A 20,872-nucleotide genomic window follows, 5' to 3' on the forward strand; every position below is an offset into this window, starting at 1 on the left:
GTCCAGTCTCTCAAGAGCCCACAGCAACGTGGGGGTGGAACTAGGTGATTTTTACGGTGCCTTCTCCGACCCAAACCACCGTATGACTCTATAAGAAAATGAAGCAGTGCTACCGGCATCCTTGCAAGCCGCAGGCGGCAGCCCCGAGCCCGCCGTGAGGCGGCGCGGGCGATGCCGGCGCTCCCCTCGTTCCCGCCTCTCCTGCCGCGCCCAGCACCGTGTGCGCGCACACAGCCACCACGCCAGCGGGACGCAGGTCCTCAGGGACAGCAAGCAACGTTACTCCGCCTCAAGAGCTACCGCCCTTCCACGGGCTTTTTCAGTCAGCGTGCCCCTCACTAGCCCACCCCACCATCGCCCCCGCTTTCCCCACCGCAGACGCTACGCAGGCGCAGCCGCTGCTGTGACAGGTGAGGGAGCCCAGTCCGCATGCGTTGCCAGCCAGAGGAGAAGGAAAGATGTGGGGGGAAAGAGTTCGTTGTGCGCTTGCGCGCCGGGTGGTGCGCCGCGGTGTGCGGTCGGCGCCTGCGCACGGGCGGTCTGTCAGAGCCTTTCCGTGGGGCGCCCGCAGCCGGTAAGTGGCAGTTGTGGCACCCTTGCCCCCCGCCGCTGGCCCCTCGCCAGCGCCCCGGGTGATGCGCGCCGGCCTGCCGCTGTGTGTAGCGACCCTAGTCTGGCAGCGGGAAGAGGGAGTGGGGGCGGGACGGGACGGGCTGCGCTGGGCCGAGCCGGGCCGGGCCGAGCCGGGCCGGGGAGCCCCCTCGAGATGGCGAGGCCGAAGTGGGTGCTGAGGACTCCTCCGTTGCGGCCGTCGTCTATGGGCCGAGGCTGAGGCCGAGGGAGCTCTGCGTGCGGAGCTTTTAGCCTTGCTTGCGTACCCGAGGGGAGATCTCTAGTCTTTGCCCAGCAGGGACGGGCACCTGCTTCGATGCAGATAATTCGAGTTGGGCCACCTCCGTCAGGGAACGCGGCCAAGAGGAGCCGGACTGCCGGGCGGAGCTGGGGCTGCCGTCCGTGGGCTGCCGCAGCTTCCTCCGACCTTTGTTTAGAGCGGTTGTGCCCCCAAGCTGGGTGTCACTTCGCGCTTCTGTCCCAGAAGCTCGTTTCTGGAGGGGGTAGGGGGGAGCGTGTCGCCTCAGCTGGCTCCCGGACGGAGCTTGAGTCCTAAGGATGTGCCTGCAGCTGAAGCTCTTCTCGGGACTTTCTTTGGTTCCCTTCTTACAGTACTTTGCTCTGAAGATGTTCCTGGTTTGGCATTTGGCACGATTTCTTAAAAGTTTGCTCATCCCTTTGAATGGTTGGTAGTTGTGCAACAATTTGACTGCCTCAGCAAGTTAGTCTGTAACCTTTTAGGCTATTATAGTGGTGTGACTACTAATGTCATGAAGTGTACTTGATGTGCCTGGATAGTTCAAGCTAGATAGGCTGAAGCTGTTTTAACACTCTTGAATGTATTCAGAGTTGTTAATAAAGGCACTAATACAGTATAAAGCAGTATACTCCAGATACCTTTTCTGTAGTTACTTCACATTTAAGATAACATTTTGGATAACTTGGAAATTGATTCAGCTAAACAAAACGAGAGCATTCATTCATAACTGTGAGTGGTGGGAATAGATCCTGCACCTTGAGATATAGAATAGGAAATCAAACATGTGAGCTAAACAGGCCATTAGTAGAGAAGTGATGAGTGAGATTGCATACCTGAGGAAGTAGGATATGAGTTTACACTCATGTGGAATAAATGCATACTCATGCATGTAATTTTTGAAGATACTAAAGATCTTGAGATGTTGGATAAAGGAACTTGAGATATAGACTTAGGATCTTAAAGATGAGCTCCTGGGCAAACCTTCCCTGAAACATGTTTTAACCCTGATAAATTCTAAAATTATTAATTCAGCTAATGTAGTAAGTCTGTCCAGGATGGAGTTAACTTTCTTCATAAGAGCCTGTATGGTGCTGTGTGCTGATAGCACAGCACTGTTTTGCCTGCTGCTGAAGGGTGCTTGTACAGTGTCAGGGTTTTCTGTGCTTCTTACATTGCCTTCCACTCCCCTTAAGGAGGCTGGTGGTGGGCAACAGAGTGAGGGAGAACACATATGGGACAGCTGACCCAAACTGGCTGAGAGGAAGTTCCCTACCATATAATGTCATGCTCAACAATAAAAGATGGGCTAGAAGAAGAAGGAGGGAGAAGCTTTTGTCTTCCAGGCTGTCTGTTCAGAGACTGGCTGGAGCACTAGTTTGCCTTTGCTTCATATGTGGTTTTTTTGTTTGGGTTTGTTGGGTTTTGGGGTTTTTTTGTGTGTGTTTCCACTTTCCTTCACCTATCAAACCATCTTTTTCATGGCCCATAAATTTTCTTTCTTGGCATAATTCTTCATCAGGTCACTATTCTGTTGAGGTTGTGTGATATGCTGACTACATGAACTCGGATTGCTTTCAAAGTAGGTAACTACTTTGAAGGAATAATATCAGTATGAGAGAATGCAGTCTATAATTGTGGCAGCAGAAACTAAAACTATCTGTTTTATTACAAAACTGAGGTTGGACAGAATTTGAATATGGAACTACAGATGTGTTCCTTGAAGTTCTGTAGATATGTTCTCATGTTTCTGGTGACCAGGATCATCCCTGCTTTCTGTAGCAGCTAGTGAAACTTGAGAGAACACATATGATTTGATGACCAGCAAATTTTACCTTTTCTGCATACTACTTTGCATACATGTCTTGACTTCATTAGAAATTCTGCTGGAGACTTGGGCAAAATCCTTATTATTTTTCCCCTGCATACCTACACCTCTAATGGGCTGATACCATGAGAGGAACTGAAAACAAGAGTAGGAAATTAAAATATCACCCATCAGAATGGAAGCACTCTGTAGTTAAGGTTCTGGGTATAGAGCTTTTGCAGCTGTGCTTCTCTCCAATTTTAGTAGCAAATTTGACCTGTTACTGCAGGGGGAATATGGTTGTCTTAGCTTGCCCACTTATGCTTTATGCTTATCTAATTCCCTTTTTAGTAAGCAAGCCTCCTCTAGGGTTAGATAGAGTCTGGGTTTTTTGAATGGAGATTTGCTCTTCTTTTGTTGCTCTTCAGTGTGGGGTTTTTTTTTGTAAAACAAACTTACAGAGAGGAAGGTAAACGCAAAAAAAAGTAACCAGAGAACATTTCAGGTAAACAAATGAAACAGAAGTGACTTCAAAGGTGACTCTAGTAGAATTCCAGTTGCTGCGCTTTATAATGTGGTCTAATGATGCTTCTGTCAGACTGCACTGTTTTTATTGCCCATGTCATTCTCCAGTTGCTAACTTTGAAATGACACGTGGCCATCAAATGAAAAAGTGTTTTCTAAAAATGTTAACTTTCCTTTCAGTAGTGTTAAATTATGAAGGCATTTTGAGGTTGTGATCAACGATGGAGGAAACAGATAGAGAAGCAGTTGCAACAGCTGTTCAGAGAGTAGCAGGAATGCTTCAGCGTCCTGACCAGCTGGATAAAGTGGAACAGTATCGCAAGAGGGAAGCTCGTAAGAAGGCTTCAGTAGAAGCTCGGCTCAAGGTACAGAGCTTGATAAACCCAAGTGTGAATATACCTCCTTTTTGGGTTTTGTTTGTTTGTTTGTGGGATTTTGGTTTTGGTTTTGTTTTGCTTCTGGTTTTTGATTCTCCATTGTTATCCACATAGTTTTAAACCATGGGCTTCAGTTTTTGTTCTGTGTGCAAAACAAAAACTTCACCAGATCAAAATGGCTGATATGCACTGTATCTAATGTTCTATTTCAGAATAAATTAGCTTATCTTGCAACTATTGGATAACCTCTTCTTTCCAGGAGCCTGCATGAAGGAGAAGAGAACTTGTCTTCTTTCACAGTAAAAAAACCTGTTGGCAAACTGCATGTTAATTTTTGTCTGTAGCATAAACCCAGACTTTTTCTCAATGATTTGGACTGGGGTTTTCATATTTAAGTCCAGAACCATTCAGTGGAGTCTATTAATAATGAATCAGCTGTTTAGTTGCTGTGATCAATTTATAATATGTGAGCACAGTGATTTCTCTGCTGGCTGCTTCTGTAGAAAGTGATGACTAAGCATAATTTTGTAAGTTTTGTACATGCCTAAATCCACTTTATAGCTAGAAAGCCTTTATCATTTTCTTTTAGTTAGCTTAACTTCAGTCATCTATAGATCTGTAGATGACTTGTTCCAAAAATAAGTACAATAGCCTTTAATCCATTCAGGCTGCATTCCAGAAACAGGTGATGGTTAGTGATGCAGTGGGTAGCAAAGCAGTTTTTCCAATAAAAATTACTGTAATGGGTGGGAGCACAGAAAGGATGGAAGAAATACTCTTGATCTGTATTTAAACTGTATACATGTATGGTATAGAAGATGGAGACAGGGTAATCAGGTTCACCAGCTGGAGGAGTTGCTGACTTTTCAGGTTGGATCACCATTAAAAAAATTCTCAGCTGCTTCCTCTATGTAAATGAACACATGGTAAATCTTGTAGTGTGAACATATTTGTGCTTTTTTTCTGACTGGGCATGATTTCATCTTTGTCATAGTTTTCTTCAGATGAGTCAAGGTGACAAATCAATCAAGAGCAATGAGTAGGAAACCAGGGTAATAGTTGTGTGTCACTTAAAGGGATGATGCAGCAGAGATCTGGAATAGTGCTCTGCCCAAAAGCCAGCATCTCTGTTAGCTGGTTATCCTACTCTTTTCATCATATCTTCTCCCAAATGTTTACTTATGTCCATTTCTTACATCCTTCTCTGCATTTCTTTCTGTCTTCTATAAATCCTTAGAGGAAAGACTGCTTTGAAATGTGTCAAACTCATTTGCTTCATGTGTGAGATTGATGGTAGTTAGTGAAGCGAATTAGTACTGTATAAAAATGCCTTACCACTGCTTAATTGTACTGAGTCTGACAGGAAAATACATTTTTATCAATAAAATCAGCATGTTCTAATTTGTAAGTACATAAATAGAGGTACTTGAAGAACCACTGCATTTTTCTGGGACTTTCCCAGTACATTTCAAACACAATAAATGTTGCTCATAGTTACCAGGATTTCCTCTTTGGCTTCTAGTATCAGACAAAAAGTTCCATGACTGGCCAAGCTCTTTGGCCTTAAAAGTATGGTAATAATTGTACTTCGACCTTAGGAAAGCCATTAGTGCCTCATTTCTTTACTGGCTACTTCAAGTCCTTGAGATACATAACTTGAGTTTTCCCTGCTGTTTTGCCTTTGGATTCCCTGTTATTTCCAGTTTCAATTTCTACCCACTCACCTGGTGTCAGTTTATAGTAACATCTTTAAAAAACAAACAAAAAACCCATGCTGTGGATGTGATCTGATTTCTTTCAATCAGAAATGCATTATGATGCCTTTTTTTCTAGGGTGTCTGTACTGCTGTACGATATTCTGCCTATTTAAGAGCCATTATTTCGAGTGTCACCTGTCACAAGAGACAGCAATATCAATATAGCCTCTCTCTTTGCCAAAATCTAGTAGTTGGATTGTGGATGTGGTTGTTGATGGTTTACAGTGTCTAAATTTTATTCACTTTGAGGTTTTGGGTGGTTTTGGCTGAACTCCTTTTGATTATTTTTTTTTCTTTGTTTGGCTTTCAGGCACAACTGACCAACAGGATTTTTTAGAACATTTCAGAATTGTGGGTTGTTGGGTTTTTAAAAGACATTTCCAGTTGCTAGTCAAAACTTCTAATTGCCCTAGTAAAATGCTTTATGAATCTGCACACACCAAGCATTCCATTAAAACATCTGGATTAACTTTATTCTAATATCCCCCCCCTTTGAAAATAATTTATAAAGGAAACAAAGAAATATCATTCTCTCTTCCCATGATCCTGGTTTAAGACATAAAAATTATGATCTGTCTAAGCTCCCATGTTGGCTTTGTGGGTGAACCAGTTGTATCTGGATCCTTTAAAACTAGGTACAACTTCAGAACTCCAAAGAAAAGAGTATGTGTGCACACAGAGTAAGTTACATGTTCTTAGTAAGCTATACCTTTTGAGTTTGTTTTTCTTTCTTTTCCTCTGAAAATGTTAGATGCTGAAATTAGTTCTTGAGAAATGTTGAAAATATGGAACTTACAATAATTAATACAAGTTCATTATTTGTCTTTTTGTATTTAAGGCAGCAATCCAATCACAGTTAGATGGAGTACGAACAGGTTTAAGTCAACTGCACAATGCACTGAATGATGTAAAGGACATTCAGCAGTCTTTGATAGATGTCAATAAGGACTGGAGACAGAGCATCAACACCATAGAAAACCTCAAGGATGTTAAGGATGCTGTAGTGCAACATAGCCAACTGGCAGCTGCTGTAGAAAATCTCAAGAACATCTTTTCAGGTAGTCTAATGTTCTTTATATAATCCATGACCTACTGAAAACACTTAAAAATGGTACTGACGTCTGTAAGATTGTCAGCTAATATTGAGAACTTTAAACCTCACTGGGAATGAATCACATGTGCCTCAAATGTAGGGACATAGCTGGTAACTATTTAATATATAGTGGTCTAAATTATGCTATAAGAACTTCTAGTTTGGCCTGTCTCATCATCAAACGTAAGTCACAAAGAAGCTTCTTGCTCGCAATCAGTAGCAGAGATAGCGTCTTTTGTAATCAAGACTGAAACATGCAAGTGGAATGCACAGAAGGAAAATTCAAAAATACCTGGAATGTTGGCAGTGAGGTGGGCATGTACAAGAAGCCTATTGGGTTAAAGTAGTCCCAAATGATTTTAAGAAGTGACATTTTTTTGCAAACAAAGGCAAAATATGAAACAACAAGGTCTCCAGTCAAAGATTTGATGACAGTCTTTCTCACACAACAATTAGGAGTCTCAAGGATTTCCATTAATTAATGTTACAAGTGTGAGCATGAACTACCTAAAGTTCACTTTCAGCTGTGTTCAGTCCTTGCTTCAGAATTGGGCAGCACATTCACAGAAGCCAACTCACACATAAAGAAATTATACATGGGAGACACTTCTTCCTTGCACCTCCGCACAACTGCAAATGTTGACAAAATTCAGTAAGATTAATGTGATGTAATGGATACTGTAAAGATAAAGACAATGGAATTCCTTCCGACCTTTTCTCAGCCTTTTTGGTGCACATTTCATTCCATCTTGAATCAGGGTGAACTCCTTGCCACAACTTTTCTGCTTTTAAGTAATTTTATTAATTTTGCCCCTGTAATGGATTGCTCCTACAGGTTGCTAAATGTGTTATGCCCCTCTGATTGTATTTAAATAGTCTTTTGTCAACTCTTCTCTCCTGATAGTGATTCACAAAGTGTACCTGTAAAGAAAAATGTTTTCCAGTCATTCCAGGTTTGTTTGCTTAATCTCTTTAAGAGTATATCTAACTCCTTCAGTACCAAACTGGGATACAGGAGTAGTCTTTATGCGCAATGTCTAGCAGTAAAATCCAAGTAACAACAAAATACTGCATGTTCCATGTGGAATTATTTTGGGAGTGCTGGTTGGCTTTTTTTTTTTTTTTTTGTTAAGCTGATGAATACAATTGAGACTAAATCTTTTCTGGCATTCTGAGAGGTTTTTAGTGTGAAGCATCTACTCTCAGGATCGTTAAACAGTATAGCTGATAAACCAAGTGGTTTTCAACATGTGTATAACTATCTTTTCAAACCTTCTGGGGGGCTGCCAGTTTTATCACTGTCTCTTTTGCAGCTGCAGTTTTTTCTGCCGACATTTTCCAGTTCTTTCCACACCAGGATCCTAATCCCCTTCTACAGTATTCCTCAAGTACTGAAAAATAATAAATAAAACTAAAATCTTCTAAATAGTTTAGCAGCATAGGTGATTATTCCTGTTCTTCCTTTGTGCCTTAGGCAGGCAAAAACCTTCAAGGAGGTAAAATTCACAGTATCACTAAGGTTGGAAGAGACCTCGAGGATCATAGAGTCCAACCTGTCACCACAGACCTCACGACTAGACCATGGCACCAAGTGCCACGTCCAGTCTCCTCTTGAACACCTCCAGGGATGGTGACTCCACCACCTCCCTGGGCAGCACATTCCAATGACGAACGACTCGCTCGGTGAAGAACTTTCTCCTCACCTCGAGTCTAAACCTCCCCTGGCGCAGCTTGAGACTGTGTCCCCTTGTTCTGGTGCTGGTTGCCTGGGAGAAGAGACCAACCCCTTCCTGGCTACAACCACCTTTCAGGTAGTTGTAGAGAGCAATGAGGTCACCCCTGAGCCTCCTCTTCTCCAGGCTTCTCCAGTTTTTATTTATGCAGCCTCAAGTTCAACAGGACAAATTACTTTTAGTCAGGCACTCTTTTGCTTGTGATAGAAAAAAAGCTTATACTGCAGTTTGCTTCATAGCAGACTTTGATGGATTATTTTTTTTCATAAGGTGGGGGAGAGAGAGAGAAAGGAGGTTGGATTGGCACCATGCTTTTTGTTCAGCCACTGATCAGATGGAACGTTCCAGTTAGTCATATATAAGGATATGTAGCATTTACTAACAGCTTTTTAAACAATTAAAACCAATTGTCTTTAAATTAGTTCAAAAGAATTGCTACAGCTGTTGTCCAGCTTCTGTCCTAGCCCTTTTATTCTGCTGTATTTATTCATTGTCTTTTGATCGTGGTGTTTTACTTTTTTATTTGGTTTTTCTTCTTCTTCTTCGCCTTTCTTTTAGTTCCAGAGATAGTCAGGGAGACCCAGGATCTGATTGAGCGAGGGGAACTTCTGCAAGCTCATCGAAAACTGATGGATTTAGAGTGTTCTCGTGATAACCTGATGTATGAGCAGTATCGCATGGACAGCAAAAACACGCATGACATGAACCTCATCCATACATACTTTGGGGATATGCAGAAACTTTCTGAGGAGCTGGCAAAGCAGCTTTGGATGGTAGTTCAAAGGTCTCTTGTTACAGTCCGTCGAGATCCAACCTTGCTTGTTTCTGTGGTTAGAATAATTGAGAGAGAGGAGAAAATTGACAGGCGCATGTTAGACCGGAAAAAACAAACTGGGTTCATACCTCCTGGCAGACCAAAGAAGTGGAAAGAAAAAATGTTCAACATTTTGGAAAGAACTGTGAGCACGCGAATCGAAGGCACTCAAGCAGATACCAGAGAATCTGACAAAATGTGGCTTGTGCGCCATCTAGAAATCATACGTAAATATGTCCTGGATGACCTCCTTGTGGCTAAAACCCTGCTGGACCAATGCTTTCCTCCACATTATGACATTTTCAACAGATTGCTAAACATGTACCATCAGGCTTTGGCCACCCGCATGCAAGAGCTTGCTGCAGAGGATCTGGAAGCAAATGAGATTGTTACTCTGCTAAGTTGGGTTTTAAATACATACAAAAGGTAAGGTCCCCTTATCTTTGCTGTCAGCAGTAGCTAAGAGTAAGCGTGCAAAATGCAGTTTATGTGCTAATGTATATATGTTTGATAAAAGAAGGGTGATGATAGGACTAGGGGGAATGGAACAAAAATAAAAATGGGTAGATTCAGATTGGGTGTTAGTTCTTCCCCATGAGGGTGGTGAGACACTGGAACAGGTTGCCCAGGGAGGTGGTAGAAGGCCAGGCTGGATGTGGCTATGGATCTAGTGTGAGGGGTCCCTGCCCATGGCAGTGAGGTTGGAACTGGATGATCTTTGAGGTCCCTTCCAGCCCTGATGATTCTATGGTAATGGTGTAGAAATTGCTGGTTTGATATTTGCTATGCAAATTCTGGAAATTACTCCTTAAAACTTGTTTGCATTTTCTGATACCTGATTTTGAGTTGCTTTTTAAGCTTAAGATTTTCATGCAGTTAAAGACCTGCTTCAAGCTACTGTCACCTCGTATTTGTGTGCCAGTTTGAAGTACTGGGAAGAAGAGATGAGATGTGTGACTCAAAATATTTGTTGTTGGCCGCAGCCCTGGAAGATTTTTGTGGTTATTAACTTTCTATTGTTCTTTTTTACAAGGGTTGGGACTGTTTCAGTGTTGTTTCATTATTATTAAATGGAAAGAATGTAGTAACTTCCTTCAGGTTTTCTCTCAGAGCAGTGTGGCAATTTGTTTATAAGAATTTCTGCTTATAGGTTGTCCCTGTGATGCTCAAATTTCTTTTGAGGTGGGTGATTTCTTGCAATAGCTTAAGCATTATGTCTTTTTCTTTTTTTTTTTTTCCTTGTCCCTTGGTAGAAACAGTTCAAATGTGAACTGTTTAGGTTTTGCTGGGGTGTAGTTACTAGAGCAACTGATTTGTTTGGGAAAAAGTAGCACTTACTTTTCTGTGGCTCAGGACTGTAATCCTGTTCTCAATAGCTGGCATTGACCCAGAGTCTGTGCTGTGTGCACTTCTGCTGTCTTCAATTGTTCAGTCTTACTAAGTGAACAAATTGGATGCTTGACAGGTTTAGAGTCTAATACCATAAATCAAAGAGGTGGAAGATAATACTGTTCTGTAGGATATTTATAATCAGCTGTAAGATTAACTTTGTGTTCAGAACTCTGTTCTTTGCTCTACACTCTGAATTTCCTGACTTTTCTTCCCTGCCAGGAGCAGTCAGGAGCACCCACTAATGCATACTTACATACCTATGCAGAGTATGAGAGATTCAGCTCTCGTAAAAATCAGAAATATGTGAATTACTCTACCTATAGTGGCATGGCCTCAGCAGAAATCCTTCTGTTAGGTTCTTTGGTTATTTCTTGGACCTGATGTTCCTAATGCAATTCTTGGTCTTAAAATTGCTCTTCTACCCTTCCATCAGAAAGTATAGCAAATTGCTATTGAGTTAGACAATTCTGAGCTAAAGCTCTCTCAATACATGTGATGGACAAAGAGAGGGAGCAAAGTCAACATTGCATGTATTTGCAAAGCAAGCAAGTCAAAAAGGGAAAGCAAACCAAACAAAAAGGAATCTCTACTGCTAGGGCAATTGTATGGCTCATAGCACCTGATGGCAAAATTGTGTAATGGAAGCAAAGCTGTGAGAGGAGTAGGCATAGATTCATAGAATGGTTTGAGTGGGAAGGGATCTTAAAAATCATCTTGTTCCAACTGCCTGCCATAGGCAGGAACACCTTCCACTAGACCAGATTGCTCAAGGCCTCATTCAACCTGGTCTCAAACACCTCCATGTAGGGGGCATCCACAACATCCATGGGCAGCCTATTCCAGTAAAGAATTTCTTCCTAATGTGGTCTAAATCTACACTCCTCAAGCTTCAATTTGTTCCCTCTCATCCTATCACTATCACTAGAAGTTCTTGTAAAAAGCCCCTTCCAAGCTTTTTTGTAGGCCCCCTTCAGGTATCGGAAGGCCTCTATAAGGTCTCACAGTATCACAGTATAACCAAGGTTGGAAGAGACCCCAAGGATCATCAAGTCCAACCTGTCCCAACAGACCTCACGACTAGACCATGGCACCAAGTGCCACGTCCAATCTCCCCTTGAACACCTCCAGGGATGGTGACTGCACCACCTCCCTGGGCAGCACATTCCAATGACGAATGACTCGCTCAGTGAAGAACTTTTTCCTCACGTCGAGTCTAAACCTCCCCTGGCACAGCTTGAGACTGTGTCCCCTTGTTCTGGTGCTGGTTGCCTGGGAGAAGAGACCAACCCCTTCCTGTCTACAACCACCTTTCAGGTAGTTGTAGAGGGCAATGAGGTCACACCTGAGCCTTCTCTTCTCCAGGCTGAACAACCTCAACTCTCATAACCTGGCTGCATAAGAGAGGTGCTCCTGCCCTCTGATCATTTTCATGGCCCTTCCCTGGACCCACATTAGCTGTTCAATGTCCTTCTTATTCTCTGGACACCAGAACTGGATGCAGTACTCCAGATGACACCAGAGCAGAGGGGAAGAATCACCTCCCTTGTCCTGCTATCCACACTTCTTTTGATGCAGCCCAGGACATAGTTGGCCTTCTGGGTTACAAGTACCCATTTTTGGTTTATGTTGAGTTTTTCACCAACTGGCACCCCAAGTTCTTCTCCTTGAGACTGCTCTTGAGCCACTCCTCACCCAGCCTTTGTTTGTGCTTTGGATTGCTCTGATTGTAGGACCTTGCACTTGGCCTTGTTGAACTTCATGAGATTGGCTTGTGCCCACCTCTCAAGCCTGTCCAAGTCCTTCTAGCTGGCATCCCTTCCCTCCAGTGTGTCAAACAGACCACACAGCTTGGTGTCATCTGCAAACTTGCTGAGTGTGCACTTGATCCCACTGTCCGTATTGCTGACATAGATGTTAAGCAAGCAACAAGCTGTCTAAGGATGTACTTCTCCTATGGATTTCTATGTGTCAAGTCTGATTAGAGGAAATATCTCAGGGGAAAAAAGAAACACAAGGCTTTGAATTCTCTCTTCTCTAAGAAGAAAAAGCTTGAGAGGGCACTACAGCAATTGTTCTGTAATAGATTAAATGCAGTAAACTGTTATACAGAGGATGATAATTAGCTGTTGTCCATGTTTGCAGTGGACACTCGAAGAAATCAGTTCCAGCTCATGACTAGGGGAGTCAAGCAGAATACTTTCAAAGCTTACCAAATCTCAGTTGCTGGACATCTCTTAACAATACAATAAACAACTCTCTATAGGGATATGTTTATCATAAACCATGAAGGAGTGCAACCTGTATGACATCAGGGGAACTGTTTCTATGATATTTCACCCTTTTTCATGTACACAAAATAGGTTCTGTTACAATGTTCTATAGAAATGAACCATGAATGTATGATGGAAGAGAGTTTTGTCTCTCTCTCTTTATTAAATGTAACTGAATATTAGAGGAAACATACATTTGTACTTACATGTTACAGCTGCACATCAAAACTAGCTGAGAAAATGATGACCAATTAGGAGAGGCATTTGGGTTGTTTTTTTACCATGTAGTGACTTGATAAGCCATGCACAACTTCTGATTATAATATTTGAAAGCCAGGGGTTTTAGAAGTATCATGTTCTTCTTCACACAGAGCATGTCTTGAAAGCTGTTTTTAGAATTGTATTCAACTCATGTCTGAGAAAGAAAGTAATGCTTCATGTAGAATAATAGGCCTTTAATATTTGAGTGGGATGCAGCTTACTGTGCTAGATGTGTTTCTCTTCCATATTGAGGTCAATGAGTGCTTTGGAAAGATACTGCTGTTACTAAAGCTGTACTGGACTAGGACTACTCTCTTTTAGGGAAACAGAAGTCTCATAAGATCCACATGCTCATATTCATGACATCATTTTATCAAATCCTGATCAAGTGCTGACAAAACCCGCTGAGAATTCACCAGCATTACTGCAGATAGTGTCAACAGCCTTCACTCTAAGGAACTGAAGGAATGGTATCTAGCCGGATGGTCTTTCTGAATCAAGTACCTCTTTTTACAAGGCAGGAGCAGGACTGGCAGCAAGCCTGGCAAAGGAGGCAGAATAGCAGCTTTCCAAAGTTATTTGGTTCCTGATAATGCAATTCTGGCTGAAATTTCGGCTTGATTGTAAACTTTTTGTTGAGGGAAAATAGCTTTTCCCTAGAGTTGGAAGCCTCCTGACACTTCTGAGAGGGCTATCACTTTGTTTCCTGCAGACACTTGGGTTGTGTCGATCAAGAAAGAGAACTTGAATAGAGGAATAATTTTCATCTTCGGAGGCTAGAGGTAGAAGACTGTGGTCTGTGTTGTGGGATTTCAGATGATAAACTTTGAGAAAGATGTAGTGACTCTATGGCCTTGTGAAGCAGGGATAATGGTGGTATAATGAGGCTGGAAATATTTTCCAGCATGGCACCGTGCCATAAAGAGCTTCCACGTTTCCCTTGAACAAGTGCAGAGCAAGTCCTGCCTGTTATGTGTGTTCTTTTGTGTAAGCAGCAGTAGAATGGAATTCAGGTTTTTTTAATTGCTTGAGCCACTTAAAATACCTTCAGTCTCTTTTCCTACAGGCTCAGGGAAATGCTATGAGACTAGACTAGTTAATATCATTCATGGTTTCATAGACAAGAATTTGGGTTTTTAAGTAGTTAGCCATTGTATGGTTTGGGGTTTTGTTTAGTGCTTTCAGATATTTTAATTTCACGACGTGGAAGCAATTCTACTCTGACTTGCTGCATGTAGTCTGAGAACAACTTTAACATGCAGAAATAGACAAACATTTCTTTGGCATTTAATTATTTTTTTTTTTTATTTACTGTGTGATTTATAGCTGCCACTGCGAATACAGAATTTGTCTTCCTCATTGAAAGCATACTGTAAATGGAATGTGAAACAATTTATTTTGCATCAATCATTAATAAAGCACTCTCTGAAGACTGTGGGTTTAAGTTACTGATTTTTTTAAATTTTTTTTTGTTTTTTTATCATGAAATAGTAAGAGTTCTTGCTGTGCCCTGGTTTGGAATAGCTTTGGTATTACAGTTACACAAGCAACTCTTATATAGATGCAAAACATCACTCTAAAGTATTAATTTTATTTAATCCTTGTCAAAATATTCTTCAGAGTTCTAGTTCCTTTTTAATCCCATAAGATCGAGAATTTTCCTTTGCAAGAAAATACAGCTGCTATGATGCTGTTATGATACAATACCCAATGATGTACACTTGATTACATTAGATGTACTTACATTAGATGCATTCTTTACCAACACAGGAAGCACTGATAACTTTTCTTTTAATATATTTTAGCTTTGATATGACTGTGGTACAAGTAGCAAAACAAGCTCTTGGGGAACTCTGAGGAGAATATCCCGTGCTTTACCCTGATCTTTTCCATTCTGAAATTCAGAATGTTTAAGCTGTCTGCCATCACCTCTGAAATTTAAGAGATCTAAAAATGCATACAGGTTGAACCAGATGGCTTTTTTTCAGTCTTACTAATTTAGAAACCCATGGAAGGCTGAACATTTGAAATGTCTGTAACCTTTTTTTTTAATATATGGTGGGTGGCAGCTTTTATATCCTGTTCTTTCTTCTGTGTTATTTTGTTTCCTGGTGAATGCATTTATTGTTGCAGTTGCTATTAAGAACTCTCTGAAGTGTAAAGATACTGGAAAATTGCCCCTTACAGTGGTCATACAGAAAAATCTGCCTAGTTTTTAACTTTTTATCTTGTTTTTCTTTACCCTAATGTCTTTTTTTTTTTTTAATCTATTTTTTTATTTAAACAAAAACTCAGTGCAGAGATGATGGGAAATTCAGAACTGTCTCCCGAAGTGGACGTAAATTCTCTGGATGCTCTGATTTCACAAAATGTGGTAGACCAGCTCCTCAGCAAGTATATGTCAACACTTACTGTAAGTAATAATAATGCAAGAATATCTTCACATGAGTTCATAGCTGCATTAGTGCCTCAGTGCAGTTCCTCCAACAGAGGAAACTGATGTGACAAATATGGACCTGGTATCGTTACTTCTATAGATTTTCATGTATTATGTGCAGCTTTGCTTACAAAGTTATAGTCAGGTGATTTTATAGATGTGATATTTCCAGGAATGCATTATGCTTTACAGAGTGTATTAATCATATTTTATTAGAAAAGAAGTAATTCCAGTGTTCATACATCTAAATTCATAGTACAATAGGTTTTAGTAGACTTTGAAGCCTCTGAGTGGAGCTTGGTCTCTACAGTAACTGTGTCAACACTGGACACATGGAATCTTTTCAAGGTAGTCAGGATGTTGTTGTTTGCCAGTTTGGTTCTTTTCACACACTTTTTCCTTTCATGCCCGTTGATTACATAAGGATAATTTAATTTTTGTGGATACCATCTTAAGTGCATCTTAAATATAAAGACACAGTTTCCTGGTTGTCCTAAGATTCACTGGAATTGGTCAACTACATTGTGAAGGACTCATTATGCTACTGTCAGGGTGGTTTTTTTAATGTATTCTTCTTTGAAGATCCACTGTTGATTGCCTAAGACTGGACATTGGAATTTTGAACTTGCTGTTTTTACATTGTTCAATTGAATTCCTACTCTGCCTAAATTCTAGACCTCTGACAAACAGAGGAGGAAAATTTGTTGCTTCTTGAAATGCATCAGCTACTAAGATATGTCCAGCAACTGACTGGACTTGATACTCATCAAAATAACGTAAGCTGATCTTGTTATGTCTTAAGGAAAATTCCAGTAGAGGCTCTGCTTCACGTTGGCTTTGCTAGGACTTGTATGGAAGTTTATTTTTTTGCGCTTACCTTTAGGACAAAAAAAAAAACATTGGTTTGTTTTCTCAAGCTACTTTCAGCTTGACTCGGGAAGTACTTTTGGATTAGTTTTGTCCCCTCTAAAGATAGAAAAATAAAACTAACTTATATGTGGTTTTCAGGAATGTTTTTTTCCCCTACTTATTGAAAAATATTATACAGAGAATGCTGTATTTATAGTCTATAAATAAAGCAGAGGTTTTCTTTTGCTCATTTTGATTTTTGGCTGTGTCATCTTGTTAAGGCAGAAAACACTGAAACTGAATGTTTATTTCACAGAATTCAGCCTGATCTAATTTTCTATGCACACTGGCACTCCTACTTTGTTTCTTGTGATGTTATGGTTAAAACTGTTTATAAACTAAATATAACTAGCTTTGTTTGGATAAATGAAAGTATTTCTGAATTGTGGCTATCAGCTTAAACATTGAGGCTTAAGTCAATAAAAACATCTTGTTTTCATTAGATATAAAATGCTAACAGACTCTTACAGATTTCTAATAAATTGGGGTTTTCCCCAAGCTTCTCAGCTTGGGGGGGAAAAAAAAGAAGTTCTTGTAAATGATGGTCAGAAGGTGAAAAATGTTGACAACCCTGTGATTGCTGGCTTAAATGATTAATTATTCTTTGCAAATCATATCTCACCAGAGCACTTCCGTGCTTATGAGGAAAAAAGTACATTGCTTCATGCAACTGAAGATGGTACTGTGTGTGCTTAGCAGGTTACTTGACAGGCCACACACTGTAGTCAAAGGAGGAGGAGATGACAGGTCTGTGTTTGGCCAACAATGTTCTTATGCACGAAGATTGTAGAATTTTCAGTTTCTTCCTTTATCCTATCTAATGATAGGAGTTTTGACAAAAAAATACTGTAATACATTTTAAAAGCGTAAGTTTAGACTATTTGAGACTTTGTTTGGTCATGTTTAATTTTGCATGACAGGGCACACTAATACACCTGTTGTATGTGGGAAAGAATTATGAACCTTTTCATTACTAGGGGTTTTAACTAAATGTAAATAAAGTAGAAAACCTTCAACCCTTTGAAGACATAGGGATAATTACTTTGGAGACAGAAATAAAAGTACCTAACTACATGTTTAACAAACATGCTGCTATCTGCTCTTGCAAGCATGTCCATGCTACCTGTGTTGTGTAATCAGAAAACTGGCTTAGTCCATCTCTCAAAACAGTTGTTCCTAACGTCTGTTTGCTATACAGCGTGTTTGTCGGCTGGGAGGAGATCCAGCTATTGTATCTCTATTGCTATTTTGTGCAGCACTTGAGCTCTAAGAAACACAACTCAAAGTAATCCTGTGATTTTTTTTGTCCCCAACAGTAACAAGTATCAATTTCCTAAAATGTAGGTAAAAGGAACTACAAGCAGATACATGCTAATTTTCTTGCACTAAGAATTACCTTAATTTTCTTTCAATTATTGAAAAATTCAGTTTGAAACCTAAAGCTTGGGGCTTAGTGAATACTTCCAAAGTTGGTAAACATGTTGATTCTAACCAACTTGTTCTTTGTTTGGAGCTCTCTCCTTGCAGAATATGCCTAAGCTCGAGTCAAATTACATCACTAGTTTACCAGTATTAAACTTCATCAATATACATTTTAATTTCTTTATTTTGCCTGTGTAATATAGGCATGACGAAAGTGTTCAACGCTATCTGTTACTATGCCACTCTTCATTGTGGAATGGCTGCTGCTAGTCCAAATATTATAGGAGGGGTTTGGCTTGTGTTAAGTTAAAACATCTTTATTGTTTTCTTGGTTGCTTGCTTTAATGTAGTCTAACATCATTGGCTGGCTGCGGAAAGCATTGGAGACAGATAAAAAAGACTGGATAAAAGAAACTGAACCAGAAGCAGATCAAGATGGATATTATCAGACTACACTGCCAGCTATTGTTTTTCAGGTATAAGAGAACTTGCTTATGCTAGAAAATGTGAAGAAGCAGTACATGGATTTAGGGGAACAGAGGGATGGAAGTGGGAAAACAAACTGTTTGGAGTGCCATTGTTTCTATGTTCATTAAGTGTTGGGGTTTTTGTCCTGTAGAGTCCTTAGTTGCAAGAGTTGTTTGTTTTGAGGTTTCTTTTTTTGCTTTTTTTCATTTACAACTATTTTACTCAGCCTATTTAGTTGACATCTGTGTTTAGTTAACTGCTTTTATGTGGGTCTCTTAATGTAAATTTGTACCCTGAGCCTACCAGATGAGGTGTTTGGAAGTTATTAGAACATCATTAATATGGTGCTGAGATAGGCATGTATTTGTTCCTATAAACTATTCATTATACAAACACCTTAGAACTGGAAAGAAAAGTTCTATTGAAGGTCCAAAATATTGCTGCTTAAACACTGCTTTAGTTAACAAGAATGCCTGTCCAAATCATTAAATAGTCTCAAAACAGGAAAGAGAAGGCTATTTCTAAGGTCGGGGGGGGGGAGGAAAAAGGCCACAAACCCCCAAACCTGTACCACCCTGTTGGTGGTAGTAGAAATGGAAAGTTTGCAAAATGATCTTTATCAGCCAGAAAAATGTCAGCACATTACACTCATTTTCTAATTTTTCTTCATAAATACTGTTAGGTGCTTTCAGTGACAGATAGATGGTCTCTTCCTGCATATGTTTCCTGCCTTTTTTCCTCTCATAACAGGATTTTTTGGTTTTTTTCACATTTGTATTGCTGCCAAGGTTGACTTCATCTAATCCTTTTCAGAAAGTGTGTGATGTCAAAGAAACTAGTGGCTGACTGGCTCTGTGTTGTGCTGTCAAGGGCTGCAGTGTTGAGATTTGTGTAACAGTGAAACTTTGACAATCACCTTAGCATAAAAGCAGCTTGTGTTGCCACTGGGCTTCATACCCTTCCTCTCCTGTCCCTCTCCTCTCACATGCACTTCCATGTAGGTCATCTTGTGCCTAGTTGTGTTTCCAAAGTTTAGGTGTCCCTTCTACTTCACTAGTGTGAACCTAACTATTTTCATGTGTGGGGAAAGCAAAGTAATTTGATCTGTGAAATTATTCATTACTAGCTGCAGGAGCTGGCCCAGGAATTTTGATCCGCTGTAAAACCAAATTCCTGATGAATTAGAAATACAAACATCTCTTTTATGGAAGAAAGAGTGCAACAATTTTCAGTCTCAGGAGAAGAGTGCAGCATACATTAATGACTGTCAATTTGTTAATTATACTCAAGGAAATGGTGATTTATTTATTTATATTTTGTTTACTCAGCAGCAGTTGTCTGGGCTTGTTTAAAAAACCAAAACCAGTAACAAACAAAACAAAGCCAAAAAAACCTGTGCAGAGCTGATGCTAATGAGAATCACCACCAAGACAGGAGTTCTGTCTTTGGTTCACAACTGATAAAGGACTCTCTTTCTAACTAAACTATTTTTGACTTAGATGTTTGAGCAGAATCTTCAGGTGGCTGCTCAGATAAATGAAGATTTGAAAACAAAGGTACTCCTTCTATGTCTTCAACAAATGAACTCATTTCTAACCAGGTAACATAATTTTTAAAATATAAATGCTTTGTCCTGCCTCAGCCTCTCTTTGCTCCTACACTTCTGATACTTGTTTCTCCTGTGGATGTTTCTTTATTGCTTGGTCTTTCTCCCATCAAATCCATGCCAACCAAGCTTTTCTTCCCTTTTGTTTTCTTGCTTTCTTCCTCCTTTACCCAGTTTCACAACAGACATTATTCTTAGATGCTGAATGGCACTTTCACTTCCTCTCTACAGATGCCTTTCATTTTTGAATCAGTTCTGCTGACCTGTTCTTTTATATCTCAAATTTTTATCTCATTCTCATAAAGAAGATGGAAAACACCTCCTTGGCTGGATTCTGCACAGAACAGAGACACTAAACATCGCATGAACAATAAGCCCTTAATAAAATACTTCAAAATGCTTGACAGGCCCTTATGGAGCATATGGCCATATAGGTGTACTATTTCAGATTTCTGTCTTTTTAATGCCATTCCTTGTATATGTTACAGGTACAAAGATGAAGCACAGTTGTATAAAGAAGAACATCTTAAAAATCGCCAGTATCCTCAGTGCTACGTTCAATACATGATTGCAGTCATCAATAACTGTCAAACCTTCAAGTAAGTCTGAATATTCTTGTATTGTGAGAAAAATTACATATTGATATTTCATTTGTAACACTGTATGTTCCCAGCATAGATATATATGTTCCCAGCAGAGGGTTTCAGTTAAAACAGTTTAGCTGACTAAATGAAGACAGCAAGTTTAAATATATTACTGTTTTAAAAGGCAGATGCTGTGATTACTCTTGCCTTCAGCAAGCCCAGCCATTGCCCCTCACCAGTGAAAATTCACTTGTTATTCCAAGAGTTTCATTGCCAATGAAAACTTTACCTCTCCTGTAGTTCAATCCCAGCTGGCAGCTGAACACGGCACAGCTGCTTCCTTGCTCCACCCCACAAGCAGGGTGGAGTAGGAGAAAATAATTGAAAAGGTAAAATTGAGAAAACTCATGGGTTGAGATAAGAACAGTTAAACAACTGAAATAAAATCATAATAAGTAATGAAAACAAAAGAGGAAATAAAAGAGAAGTGATGCAAATGAAAAACATCTGCTTACCATCAACTAACTTATGTCCAGGCAGTCCCCAAGC

At 40.2% G+C, this 20,872-nt stretch overlaps 1 protein-coding gene across 2 annotated transcripts in view; it reads left to right on the forward strand.

Moving 5' to 3' along the window:
• Positions 1-497: 497 nt before the first annotated feature.
• The window catches only part of EXOC3 (exocyst complex component 3), a 28,834-nt gene continuing 8,459 nt past the window's right edge, over positions 498-20,872 (forward strand). Inside the window, exons 1-8 of one of the 2 annotated variants that reach the window (XM_054164218.1) lie at positions 498-574; positions 3,384-3,565; positions 6,173-6,392; positions 8,719-9,400; positions 15,193-15,310; positions 18,016-18,141; positions 19,633-19,733; positions 20,228-20,338. In XM_054164218.1, coding sequence (XP_054020193.1) covers positions 3,422-3,565; positions 6,173-6,392; positions 8,719-9,400; positions 15,193-15,310; positions 18,016-18,141; positions 19,633-19,733; positions 20,228-20,338 — 1,502 coding nt within the window. In that variant the 5' untranslated portion in view covers positions 498-574; positions 3,384-3,421. Of the gene's footprint in view, positions 575-3,380; positions 3,566-6,172; positions 6,393-8,718; positions 9,401-15,192; positions 15,311-18,015; positions 18,142-19,632; positions 19,734-20,227; positions 20,339-20,872 lie in introns of both variants that reach the window. The other variant, XM_054164217.1, reaches the window with a different exon arrangement.

The sequence above is a fragment of the Dryobates pubescens genome, chromosome 9 (assembly GCF_014839835.1).
Source record: "Dryobates pubescens isolate bDryPub1 chromosome 9, bDryPub1.pri, whole genome shotgun sequence".
NCBI classification, from domain to species: Eukaryota; Metazoa; Chordata; class Aves; order Piciformes; family Picidae; genus Dryobates; species Dryobates pubescens.